The sequence below is a fragment of the Varanus komodoensis genome, unplaced genomic scaffold (genome assembly GCF_004798865.1).
Source record: "Varanus komodoensis strain SLA01 unplaced genomic scaffold, ASM479886v1 scaffold22, whole genome shotgun sequence".
Classification (NCBI taxonomy): domain Eukaryota; kingdom Metazoa; phylum Chordata; class Lepidosauria; order Squamata; family Varanidae; genus Varanus; species Varanus komodoensis.
The window spans coordinates 14,950,537-14,964,504 of record NW_025335606.1 but is presented as its reverse complement, the minus strand read 5'-3'; the positions used below and the strand labels follow the sequence as shown (position 1 = coordinate 14,964,504).

Genomic DNA, 13,968 nt, shown 5'->3' with positions numbered 1-13,968 from the left:
CCCATCTTTGCATGAAACATTCCCTTCATATCTCCAATTTTCTTGAAGAGATCTCTGGTCCTCCCTATTCTATTGTTTTCTTCTATTTCTTTGCACTGTTCATTTAAGAGGGCATAGTTGTCTCTTCTTGCTATTCTATGGAATTCTGCATTCAATTGGGTGTATCTTTCCTTCTTGCCTTTCGCCTCCCTTCTTTCCTCAGCTATTTGTAAAGCTTCCTCAGACAGCCATTTTACTTTCTTGCATTTCTTTTTCTTTAGGATGGTTTTAGTTGCTACCTCTTGTACAATGTTGCGAACCTCTGTCCATAGTTCTTCAGGCACTCTGTCAATCAGATCTAATTCCTTAAATCTATTTGTCACCTCTACTGTATATTCATCAGGGATATGATTTAGGTCATACCTGAGTGGCCTAGTTTTTTCCCCTACATTCTTCAATTTAAACCTACATTTTGCAATGAGAAGCTCATGATCTGAGCCACAGTCAGCTCCTGGTCTAGTTTTTACTGACTGTATAGATCTTCTCCATCTTTGGCTACAGAGCACATAGTCTGATTTCTGTGTTGACCATCTGGTGATGTCCATGTGTAGAGTTTTCTCTTGGGTTGGAAAACAGTGTTTGCTATGACTATTGTATTCTCTTCACAAAATTCTACCAGCCTGTGGCCTGCTTCATTTTGTACTCCAAGGCCAAACTTGCCCGTTATTCCAGTTATCTTTTGGCTTCCTACTTTAGCATTCCAATCCCCAATGATGATAAGGACATCATTTTTGGTGTTAATTCTAGAAGGTGTTGTAGGCCTTCATAGAACCGGTCAACTTCAGCCTCTTCAGCACCAGCGGTTGGGGCAGAGACTTGGACTACTGTGATGCTGAATGGTTTGCCTTGGATTCGAACTGAGATCATTCTGTCATTTTGGAGATTGTATCCCAGTACTGCTTTTCCTATTCTTTTATTGACTATGAAGGCTAGTCCATTTCTTCTGACAGATTCTTGCCCGCAGTAGTATACCTTTTTTTATTTATTATTTTATTTATTAAAACATTTTTATGCCTGATGGCCGTCTGAATTAAATTCACCCATTCCTGCCCATTTTAATTCACTGATTCCTAAGATGTCGATGTTCAGTCTTGTCATCTCTTGTTAGACCACATCCAGCTTGCCTTGATTCATGGATCTTACATTCCAGGTTCCTATGGAGTATAGATCTTTACAGCATGGGATTTTTCTTTCATAACCAGATACATCTGCAACTGAGTGTCCTTTCGGCTTTGACCCAGTCGCTTCATTCTTTCAGGCGCTATTAGTGCTAGCCCTCCACTCTTCCCCAGTAGCATATTGGGCACCTTCCGACCTGAGGGGCTCATCTTCCGGCGTCATATCTTTTTTGCCTTTTGGTACTGTCCATGGGATTTTCATGGCAAAGATACTGGAGTGGGTTGCCATTTCCTTCTTCAGTGGCTTAATACACTTAATTGACTTAATACACCTTATTTATGACTAGTTTCAGTTATAAGGCCTTGATAATGCCAGAAACTCAGCCTAGTTCACAGTTAAAGATAAGAGACAAAGAGATTAGCAAAATAACCTATCAGTCAAGGAATTTGTAAATATCAGAGTAAGGTCTTCTGAGGTGCAGGCAGAAAGAGTTTCTGTATTGAGAGCAAAGTTTAATTAAGCCAGTCAGTTGTCCAGTAATTTAACAGATGTTCAACACTGAGGTTCAGTCAAGATAGTAAATTGGAAGTCCAGTCAAGGCCATAAGGCCAAGCAGTTAAAAAGAAAGTGTATAGTGTAGAACTTGAGTTAAATGTTGCTGTCAACAAGTTCCTCATCATCCTGGCTGACCTTTTATCCAGGTGCTGACTGGATATACCCATGGTTCCATTTGAAGCTGTTTACACCAGCCTGGCTTGTAATCTGGCATTCTACCCGAGAGGGAACACCTGTGCTCATATTTTCAAGTAGCAGCACTCTTAGGAGATGGGTAGATTCTTAAATCTCTGGTTCACATTCAAAATCTCCCTGGAGATAGGGAAGACTCCCCCATTAACCCCAGGATTCCTGCCTCCATTGTCTGTGTGTCTCCCTCCTGGATTACTGAGTGCCTCATCCTCAGGGGCTTGGGTGTCCCTGCAGTCAGGTGAGTTCTCAGATGAGGGCTCTTTGAATGGAAGTGTGATATTACCATTACCAATGAGTAAGAAAAGCATCCTAATCAGAGTAGAAGTTAAATACAGCAGGACCCCCATATCTGCTGGCTCAGTTACCACATTTGCAGTTAACTGCAGTTGACCTTGGCTGAAAGAAAAGTCATAAAGTGTTTTCTGTAAGTGAAAATTCTGGCTTTAAAAGAGAAAGTAGTCATGTGTTGAGGTCAGAATGAATGAAATTGTGAAAAAAGAAATGTACATAGCGTTCTCTGTTTCCACAATTTCAGGCATCTGCTGGTGGGGCTTGGAAATCATGCATGTGGTTATGGGAGTCCTCCTGTATGTCTATTAGGTGTGGGACTCACTTGAATAAAAAAATTGCAAACAAATGTGTCCATGTGCACAAACAAATATTATTGCTGTTTTGGTTTGGGGAGACATTTAGTACCTTTACTTGCATTTCATCTGTGTAATTTACCCGTGTCTGTAGGGTCTCAGATTTCTGAACCACATCTCTTGCCAGTGAGATCATTAAATGAAGTCTTTATTGGAGAGTCTCTCTCATCCAGGTATGCTAGACATCTCAAAAGCATTGTTTGGAATAGCCTGTAAACCATATACAATCAGACTCAATATGTTTTTGCTTCCCTACTTAATAATTTATGAAACTACATTTAGACTTAATTACAGGATCCAAAATCTATATTTCTTCCATATAAACATCTGTAAAAAGGTAGCAGAAGCCTCTTTTTTGTTTTAGTTTACTGTTTTTATGCTTCAAGATGCCTTGTTTGGATGTCCATATTTACTCTGAGTTTTCTAAAAGGAAGAATAAATCAGTTATTGTTTTAGTTTCTCACTTGTCAGTACCAATACTTGACATGCACAACAGTATATTACATTCTAGTTATAGTTCAGTCTATCACTGAGCTGGTTTTCAAGTGGCAACAGTAGCGTACTGTGGATCTGATAGGTACTCTTTGTAATATGATCAAAGATGGTCCTGTTAAAAGGAAGTATGGAAAAATTGTTCTTTCAGCACAGTGTATACATTTCTCTGTTCCTGTTTCATTTTGCAGAGTTGAAGTTGAGCTCACTGTTTTCCTTGACTCATAAGCAAAGGAGTGTAAGAGAGTAGGAGATTAGTTCTTTTCCTTGCTAGATGTAGTTTGAGTAGATGTACTCTTAATAGCAGAAATAGTGTTATCTCTTCCCTCTTATAACAGGCGTTGCTGAAGTTCTTTGAATAATGAATGGGCCCACAGGTTGTGAGAAAGGAACTGGAAGTATATGGATACAATTGACTGCTGAGCATAGGGTGGGGCTGCAAAAGGGCTGCTTGGTGAAGTGGTAGACTAGAGGATTGAAAAATGAAGGTCAGGTGAGCTAAACCAGGCAGGATATAATATATTTTTTACTAGAACACCTGAAACCCATCAAAGTAGCAATTTGGACCAGTGGTCATACACTAAGAATTAAGCAAGGAGGTCCTTTGAGCACATGATCAGCACAGGGGCTTGTAATCAATGTCAGAACCAACCCTACTGGCCCTTTCCTGCAAAGATCCACTCCCAGTTTTCTCTTAAGCATTGTTTTTCAGCTACCTGATTTATGTGCATGTATGCTGTATTGGATAATTGGGAGTCAAAGTTTGCTAATCTACTGCAAACCATTCAGAGATGTACTAGTAGGTTCTGATCTTCTTTCTGCCTACCCTTGGTCTAGAATCTATATTTAGTAAGATTTTACCTTGGAACATATGTGTGTATAAGCATGTATGTATATAATGTTGCAGTGGACATGAAATTATCCACTATAAATAAATGGTGTAATTGGTAAGTTAAGTGGTAAAGAGATCTATGCCCTAGATATGTGAACTGAAAGATTAAACAGGTGTGAGGCAGGGCAGTGGGGGACTTGCAGCTTAATCTCAAAATTTGTTTGCGATCTAATGGCACTAGAACTTCACATGCACGTAGGAAGAAATTATGAAAATGACTGAATGTGTTCATATTAAACAGTGGAAATTTTTATTAGCTTGTCCTGCTAACTACAAATAAGCTTACACCATTACCTTAGAAAATTCTAAAAGGCTTTCAAAATGGCTTGCTATCATACTGACAGTTTGCATTTTTGTAACCTGATTTAAAATGTATTAATCAAAAATAAATTTCAGCCTTTCAAAACTGCTGTTCTAAATTTAGTTGTAAAATTTTCTTAAAGGCCTTCAAAATGGCTTGCTATCATACTAACAGATTGCATTTTTGTAACCTAATTTAAAATGTATTAATCAAAAATAAATTTCAACCTTTCAAAACTGCTGTACTAAATTCAGTAGTGAAATTTTTAGCCATGTTTGAAATTGGCCCTTTTAGATTGGTACATACCTGATGTGGGGCTGTTGTTCTGTCTTATTCAGGGTGAACTATAAGTCCTGCAAACCCAGTTTTAAATTCTCCCTTCGTAGGGCCTCTTACTATGAAATATCAGTTGATGATGGTCCATGGGAGAAACAAAAGAGTTCTGGTCTCAATATATGTACTGGAACTGGATCAAAAGCTTGGTAAGTTTGGTGTGTTTCTAAAGCGTGCACTGTTTTCTCAGATTTTCAAAAGGAGTAATGGGTAATACATGTGTGGAGAAGAGAAAGAATGAGATCCAGACTAACTTAAATTCTACTGAATTCAATTACCCTTTGTGCAGTTTTTCTATTCTAAAAGGATGAAATGTCTCTTCTAAGGTTTTCTTGCTGGTAGTAAGTGCTTTAAGCTACTATGTGCCAGTATTGGTAGGACTTTGGGTCCACTCCTTTTGCCTTTGACTCTGCCCATCACTGGAACATGGTGCCTGAGAGCTCTGAAAATGAATTTGTCCCTCAGACTGAATGAGGTGAACATTCCTGCTCTAATGGGTGTGTTTAGCCAGTTGTGAGATTCACTGAGTTACAGCTTTCTTATATGCTCAGATGACTTAGTTGTGCTCCTCCTGCAGACCAAGAACCAATTTAAATGCTAACAAAAGGCATAATGTACTTCCACTGGAGCTGTGTCTCTTCAGAATTTAGGAAGGGGATGCTTGAATGCTCCCCATTATAGCACAAACTTCCTATATGTGGAAAGGTAACACACTATTGAAAGCAATAGCTGCTTAACCATCACTCTGCAGTGGAGCTTGATTGGCAAATATACTGTGGACAGAATTCTATGAATGTAGTGTGAGGATATTTAATAGGATAATGAAATGAACAAAATTTCTTTTTGGGCTGATGTTTTCTATTTTTACAGATACTTCAAGTTTAGGTTGCTTTTAATTCAGACATTGCAGTAAATGGCTAGATTGAAATGTTCGTGTTGCATTCAGTTGGTTTTGGTCAACCTGTGTTTAAATTTTATAAGTAATCTTATTCTACTGAATCATCTGAATAATGTTCAGTAATTAATATTTAATATAAACAGTTAAAACAGAATGCTGAAGGTGGGACGGGGAGCACTCAGCTGGAAGTGGTCAAAGTATTTAAGAAGTCCTTGCTTTGTTCTCTATTTTTAGGTCATTTAATATCAACAAGATAGCAAATCAGGCTGTGGAAGAAATCCTGAAGATTGGTGAGTTAGTAACATGTTATTAACACAAAGGAAAAAGATATTTTCAAAAGGCATCTAATTTGATTTTGAACCTGACACTTTTCAGAAATATTTCTTTCTTTGGGAATGAACAAGAATATAAGTACTTAAGCATATATGATATATGTATATGCTTAAAAACATTTCTGTTTTATTCTATGCATTTTTGTTAGTCGTCCCAAGACATTTGTAGTGGACAGGTTAGAAAAACTTTTAATATATATATAATAATAATAATAAATACAATATACAACCTTCAAAAGGCCTACAAGTTCAAAAATACCTTTCTTAAAATAATTTTATCCATGTTAAAAATAAGGCCAAGCAATTCTACCTGCCATGTTGGGAAGATCTAACTTCAAATAGATTGCTTCAACCAAAACCTTGCTCGACTTTGCACTAGCGGAGTGTGAGGAGTGCCATTTTACTCTTTTTCCACGTTGTTCAGTTTTTTTCTTGGAACAATATTTTGCAATTCTTCCCCTGGTACTAGGGATATATCAAAGGATCAGGAAAGGTTTGGACATAATGCCTTCTCTCTTCCTTCCATATTATGCTCCTGATCTACTCCCTTTATGCTTCTTCCAGTGCTAGTTCGTCTCTCCCCCAACACGTTGGAATTATAACCCAGGGTGTTATATTAATGGTTGATAATCCAAATTCTAATTAAAACTTATTTCAAACAAATTTTGCTACATCTCTCAAACATGTATGTGTTGACCTCTCCCTTCTGAGTTTTATCCAGTTGTGGTTTTTTCTGCTGTCAGAATGTGCTTAATAGCAGGAAGCTAATAACTTTTGCTCCTTCATGGATCACTGCCTTGTTGTGGCAAAGGGGCTTGCGTAGCTCAATGAAGCTATGAGCTATGCTATACAGGGCCACCCAAGATGGACAGGTCATAGCGGAGAGCTCTGACAAAACGTGATCCACTGGAGAAGGAAATGGTAACCCACTCCAGTCTCTTTGCCATGAAAACCCCATGGACAGTACCAAAAGGCAAAAAAGATATGACGCCGGAAGATGAGCTCCTCAGGTCAGAAGGTGTCCAATATGCTACTGGGGAAGAGCGGAGGGCTAGCACTAATAGCGTCTGAAAGAATGAAGCGACTGGGTCAAAGCCGAAAGGACACTCAGTTGCAGATGTATCTGGTTATGAAAGAAAAATCCCATGCTGTAAAGATCTATACTCCATAGAAACCTGGAATGTAAGATCCATGAATCAAGGCAAGCTGGATGTGGTCAAACAAGAGATGACAAGGCTGAACATCGACATCTTAGGAATCAGTGAATTAAAATGGATGAATTTAATTCAGACGGCCATCAGGTATACTACTGCGGGCAAGAATCCGTCAGAAGAAATGGACTAGCCTTCATAGTCAATAAAAGAATAGGAAAAGCAGTACTGGGATACAATCTCCAAAATGACAGAATGATCTCAGTTCGAATCCAAGGCAAACCATTCAGCATCACAGTAGTCCAAGTCTCTGCCCCAACCACTGGTGCTGAAGAGGCTGAAGTTGACCGGTTCTATGAAGGCCTACAACACCTTCTAGAATTAACACCAAAAATGATGTCCTTATCATCATGGGGGATTGGAATGCTAAAGTAGGAAGCCAAAAGATAACTGGAATAACGGGCAAGTTTGGCCTTGGAGTACAAAATGAAGCAGGCCACAGGCTGGTAGAATTTTGTGAAGAGAATACAATAGTCATAGCAAACACTGTTTTCCATCCCAAGAGAAAACTCTACACGTGGACATCACCAGATGGTCAACACAGAAATCAGACTGACTATGTGCTCTGTAGCTGAAGATGGAGAAGATCTATACAGTCAGTAAAAACTAGACCAGGAGCTGACTGAGGCTCAGATCATGAGCTTCTCATTGCAAAATTTAGGCTTAAATTGAAGAAAGTAGGGAAAAGCACTAGGCCACTCAGGTATGACCTAAATCATATCCCTGGTGAATATACAGTAGAGGTGACAAATAGATTTAAGGAATTAGATCTGATTGACAGAGTGCCTGAAGAACTACGGACATTGGTTCGCAACATTGTACAAGAGGTAGCAACTAAAACCATCTCAAAGAAAAAGAAATGCAAGAAAGCAAAATGGCTGTTTGAGGAAGCTTTACAAATAGCTGAGGAAAGAAGGGAAGGGAGAAAAGGAAAGATACACCCAATTGAATGCAGAATTCCAGAGAATAGCTAGAAGAGATAAGAATGCCTTCTTCAATGAACAGTGCAAAGAAATAGAAGAAAATTAGAGAATAGGGAGGACTAGAGATCGCTTCAAGAAAATTGGAGATATGAAGGGAATGTTTCATGCAAAGATGGGCATGATAAAGGACCAAAATGCGGGTGGAGGAGGAGAGTGCAAAAGTTGGCTTGAAACTCAACATTAAGAAAACTAAGATCATGGCATCCAGTCCTCTCACTTCCTGGCAAATAGATGGGGAAGAAATGGAGGTAGTAACAGATTTTATTTTCCTGGGCTCCAAGATCACCACGGAAGGGGACTGCAGCCAAGAAATTAAAAGATGCTTGCTCCTTGGAAGGAAAGCTATGGCAAATCTAGACAGCATACTAAAAAGCAGAGACATCACCCTGCCAACAAAAGTACGTATAGTCAAGGCTATGGTTTTCCCAGTTGCAATGTATGGCTGTGAAAGTTGGACCATAAGGAAGGCTGAGCACTGAAGAACTGAGGCCTTTGAATTGTGGTGCTGGAGGGGACTTCTACGAGTCCCTTGGACCTCAAGGCGATCATACCAGTCCTAGAGGAGATCAACCAGATGCTGAAGATGAAACTCAAATACTTTGGCAACCTAATGAGAAGGAAGGACTCCCTGGAGAAGAGCTTAATACTGGGAATAATTGAAGGCAAAAGAAGAAGGGGATGGCAGGGAATGAGGTGGCTAGATGGAATCACTGAAGCAGTTGGTGTGAGCTTAAGTGAACTCTGGAGGATGGTGGTGGACAGGAATGTCTGGAGGAATGTTGTCCATGGGGTCACAATGGGTCGGACATGACTTCATGACTAACAAGAACAATTTTTGGTGATTCTCTTTCTTTCTCCTCATGTCTCACATCTACCACCTTTAAAGATGACTGTATGAGTATGGTAAATACACCTAAATGAATGTAATACTTTGAATATTTTTATGTATTCCTCTGTATTTGACAAGTATTTCCAAACTTAGTTCTTTCTTCCATAAATTCCTTATGGGGTTCTGTTCCACCATGAATTTCTTTGGAAGTGTTGGAAAGTCCAAGTAAACAGGTTATGTTTGGCTTCCCTGATCTCTATATAATCAGAACTGTTTGTTGACTTACACTAAATATTGATCTTTGCTGCTCAGATTAGATGTTTACATCTTGGTCAGTTTTGCAATTTTCGTGCTTGCATCCTGTCCCCAAATGAGTCCATTGGATTTTCAACATGCTCGTAATACAGATATGATGCCTCCTACAATTAGAGCAGTAGGAGAAGTGTGATGCAGAGTTTCATGTCAATTAAAGTTTCGTTTATTTTTATGCACAAAATTAACTTTGTTTGGAGGATTTGAACACACTGGGTGATTTTTAGTTTGGATTGGTTTGCAAGTCCTGCTGATACCTTTCTTCCATTCTCTGCTTTACATGCAAAATACAATTTGCTAGCTATAGCCAAATGGCAAAATCTGCAATTGAAGCATCTTTTAGAAACTAGGTTTGGCCCTGAGGCTTTTTTCGCTTCAGAGCCTCCTTCGTTATTGGAAGTACTGATTAAGGCTGAACAGCTATACTGACTCACAATACATGTGTATAAATATTGATTATCACTAAATAAATTTTATGGTGTGTTTACTGCTCTCCCTCCCTATATATATTTAGAGAGAGAGAGAATATATAGAATATAAAGCAAGAATGGAATAATGAATTCTCTTGAAAAGTATCCTCTTTTGGCCATTCAACTGATTACTTTTTGGCATCTATCTCAGAAGGGGTAGTGGCACTTAAGTTACATTTCATTCAGAAAAAAGTGATGATTCAAGAATATTGGGTGCCATGACATCTTTTCAACAATGAGTTTTTCCAAATTGCAGGTGTAATCCAGTTCTCTTATTCATACATTTTGGCAATGCCCAATTTGCCTGTTTTTAGGAGAAAGTAATGTTGCTAAACCTTGTGTGGAAAGTTATTTACAAATGACACGTTTCTAGCTATCTAGGAACAGACACATGTTCCTAGTTATCTACCTGCCTGTTAGAACTTAATCCATGTTCAGTGTAAATGGATTCTCCATGCCTCTTTGACAGAAAGACTCATATTACAGCAGTGGAAGGGCAAATACCACCTAAAGTGGGTTGAGGACTTGAGGAACCTCTTGTATTTGAACAGGGATATCATCATCATCATCATCATCATCATCATCATCATCATCATCTCCTCTCTTTTTTATTCTTAAGAGGAACCCTATGTCTTTAAGCAATAATTTACAAATGAACAAATGCATGGATACCTGGGTTGCCTTTACTGAAATCTGTCCATAATTATCCCTAAAAATAATAGTGTTTGGGTTGGAATGAAATCTGTGGCAATCTGTCCTTCCAAGCATTTCTCATGTGCTTGGCCAGGTGGCACCAAGCAAATACCCTGCAGCCAGTCTTCTTTGGCATGAGGATCAGCTGCCCCAGCTGATCATGGCTTGTTAGTAGGTACTGGCAATAGTTGTGGGAACTGCTTTCCTGGAAGCCCTGACCAAACAAGCATTTTATATCCAACCTTCTTCAGTCTGAGGAGCAATTGAGCCTGATCCACCAGTGTGTGCTGCTTGTGGGACTTGATTTCTACAGAATGCCCTGTGAATGCAGGATGGATTCACCAGTAATTTGGACTGTGCTCTGGTAGTCTGATGGGTTCCCACCCCGAGACAGATTCCTTGCACATCCCTATATACTATATTTTGCTATACATAAAAATATACACTGTACATATATATTATATTCATTATAATAGAGTCACTCAAATTTTGTGTAAGAAAACCAATACTTTTATTATTTTTGGTTTTGATTTTGAAATAATAAAAATTAATTTAAAAAAAAACCTGTTTCAGTGAGGCCAACCCTCTGCAGTAGATTTGTGAGGGGCAAAGAAGACTGCAAGGAGGAGTTTCATCAAAAATTACATCCTTCTGAACAGACACAACCCAGAGAAACTAGAGGATAGGAGGCACTTGTTCAGGAGAGAGATGTTCTGGACATTAAAACTTGTTTAAATGAGGATTTGGATTATCAGCCCAGTGACTACACTTGGATATAAAACTCTGGCACCTACAGACTAATTCTGAAATGAAATGGATTCATAATGGATTGACTGACCTCTTATTTAGTGATAGTTTTAAATATGTTCAGTGGCAAAGCAATACATTAAATATTTCATACATTATTGAGATGTTCTTCACTAAGTTTGTTGAATGGCCTTTAGATCACAGGGATATTTGACATATAACCTACATGCATAATACTGCATTTGAAAAAATTCTGATGGGTGTAAATTTTATTGTGGTAGAAATAAAATAACACCCTCCGGTGCATATTTCATATGTGTGCTATGTACTTACAATTTTAACATATGTGAGATGGTGATTACCAAGATTTCCCTGTTTGTTAGGCATTTCAAAAACTTTTTATGTTGGTAATATAAAGTGCTTATGTTAATAACTTTTTGTGTTCCTGTTTGTAGATCAGCCCCTGAAAGAACTAAATCTTTCCAATACATAATGGGCTCAATTAAAATTAGGCAGCTTCTGAAAAATTCTTGTTTTTTGTGCCTTCCTTCCCTGACCCCTCCTAATTACCAAATGCAGAAGATGAGTGTATCTAATGGAAGGGGTGGGGGGTGTCTGTTTTTGTTTTTGGTTCAATAGCCAGACATTACAAGAATGTAAATCTTCCACTGAGCAAGGAACTAGTAGAAAAAGGTAAGATTTCTTTTTAGCATGTTTGACTTCCTAATACTGTAGTTGGTGAATTTTTCTGTGAGGTTTATTCCCATTTAACTTCTGATCAGTACTTCATTTTTAAAAAGATAATGAACATTATTTTATGTATTTATCTTGCAAGTTTTAAGTATTGATGGTTTTATTTGCTACTATACTCAATAGCCATTTTGATTAATAGTTAATTTTAAAATCTTCATGACTGAAGTGAATATAATGGATTCAGGCAAGTTTGGTTTCATAAGTTTGTGAATGTGCAGGTTTGTTATGATTTTGGGCTTTCTTTAGAATTTTCAAGATATAATTCCAGCCAGTTAACTATCTATGGCTGACATATCATACACAAAAGTTACCATAGGTCAATTCAATGTTGGTTGTGTGTTAATAGGAAATAGTAAGGAAATAATCTTCTGATTCATTTTTATTTTTATTAGCACTGTACCTTTAACACATCAAAGTAACTGGAATAAAATAAAATAAAAACAGGACATTTCTAAAGATTCTTAGACTCTTCTTATTCTTACTTTCTCCCACCCTTTCCTGAGAGATTGCAGGCTCAGAAAAGTGGAACAGTATGAGTCACCATATTCGTGGGGGTATATATTCCTAAGCTAATTTGCCTTTTCAAAAACCCAATTTTCAAACAAAGCCTGAGTTTTGACAGCTGTCGCTTGTGGCTTTGCTGTCCCTTGACAGTTGTCAAGAGACTGTAAAGTTAAAAAAAATCTATTTGCAGCTTCTCTGAGTCAATGTCCATGGGTGGTGCCTGCTGCCCTTTGACAACAGACATCTCCTAGGTCATTGCCCAGGTGAAACTCTCATTTTGAACCCCACAAATGCATACTTCCACACTTGCACAAATCCAACTTATTTTTAAAAAGAAATTGACAAAAACAATTGCATAAATTTCTTGTGCTTCTTAATACAAAGATTTTAAATACAGTTAAGAATTTAAAATAATGGAGATTCTTGGGAGAAAAAGGCACCAGAAAGTGTACAACAAAGGTGGCAGGTAAACCTCTCTGGAAAGTTCATAATATTCCTTTAGGAGAAGTGGGCTAGAACATTCTCATTAACTTTCCGAAAGATTCCAATAAAGCAAAGGCAGCTATATTTCCAAAATATCTAGGACATCTTTATTACATACAACTAAAAAGCCTATTCATTAAGAACACAACTGATTTGAGAACTTATTATTTAGTGTGCTATTTGTAGAATCTGATAGTCTAACATCTGTACTTACAGTAACAAATGAATACAATGAATCACTGCTGTATAGCCCAGAGGAACCCAAGATGTTTTTTAGTGTACGAGAACCTATTTCAAACCGTGTTTTTTCAAGTAGTCGTCAGCGGGGCTTTGCTTCAAAGTAAGTACTGAGTAATGGTGTCTGATTGAATTCATACCAAACATTGACAACTGTTTGTACGGTGATTGAAATTCTATGCATGTGACAGAGAAGATTTATATTTCATTTTACTAAAGCTGAAAAAGTTATATTTGCCAGTTTAATTGACATTGTTCTCCAATAAGCATCCAGATATTGCAGTTTTCTCATGAGGAGAAAAACATTGTTTTTAAAGTGAAATCTGGCCTTATAGCTTCAGTGTCACCTGGTACAATATATAGTCTGGAGTCAGTGTCTGGTTCCTTTTATGTTCTGTGTATCTCAGTGATATATTTGTTGTTTAGCATAGACATGTCCAACCCATCACAATCCCATGGACAACCTTCATTCTCTCCTGTCCTCCACCATCCCCTGGAGTCCACCTAAGCTTATAGCAACTGCTTCAGTGAGTCCATCTAGCCACCTCTGCTGTTCCCTTCTTTTGCCATCAGTTGTTCCCAGCATTAGGGTCTTCTCCAGTGAGTCCTTCCTTCTCATTAGGTGGCCAGAGTATTTGAGTTTCATCTTCAGTATCTGGCCTTCTAAAGAGCAGTCAGGATTGATCTCTAAGACTGACTGGTTTGATCTCCTTGCAGTCCAAGGGACTTGCAGGAGTCTCCTCCAGCACCACAATGCAAAGGCCTCAATTCTTTTGCACTCAGCCTTCCTTATGGTCCAGCTTTCACAGCCATACATTGCAACTGGGAAAACCATAGCCTTGACTATGCACACTTTTGTTGGCAGGGTGATATCTCTGCTTTTTAGTATGCTGTCTAGATTTGTCATAGCTTTCCTCCCCAGGAGCAAGCGTCTTTTAATTTCTTGGCT

General features: G+C 38.3%; 1 protein-coding gene across 4 annotated transcripts in view; it reads left to right on the top strand.

Annotated features, from left to right (window-relative positions):
• Window positions 1–13,968, top strand: part of NADK2 (NAD kinase 2, mitochondrial) — a 42,025-nt gene that overhangs the window by 21,431 nt on the left and 6,626 nt on the right. For 3 of the 4 annotated variants that reach the window (XM_044431244.1, XM_044431247.1, XM_044431246.1), the window contains exons 7-11: window positions 2,644–2,722; window positions 4,573–4,716; window positions 5,700–5,755; window positions 11,682–11,735; window positions 12,999–13,122. In XM_044431244.1, the coding sequence (XP_044287179.1) occupies window positions 2,644–2,722; window positions 4,573–4,716; window positions 5,700–5,755; window positions 11,682–11,735; window positions 12,999–13,122 (457 nt within the window). The remainder of the gene's footprint in view (window positions 1–2,643; window positions 2,723–4,572; window positions 4,717–5,699; window positions 5,756–11,681; window positions 11,736–12,998; window positions 13,123–13,968) is intronic. The other variant, XM_044431245.1, reaches the window with a different exon arrangement.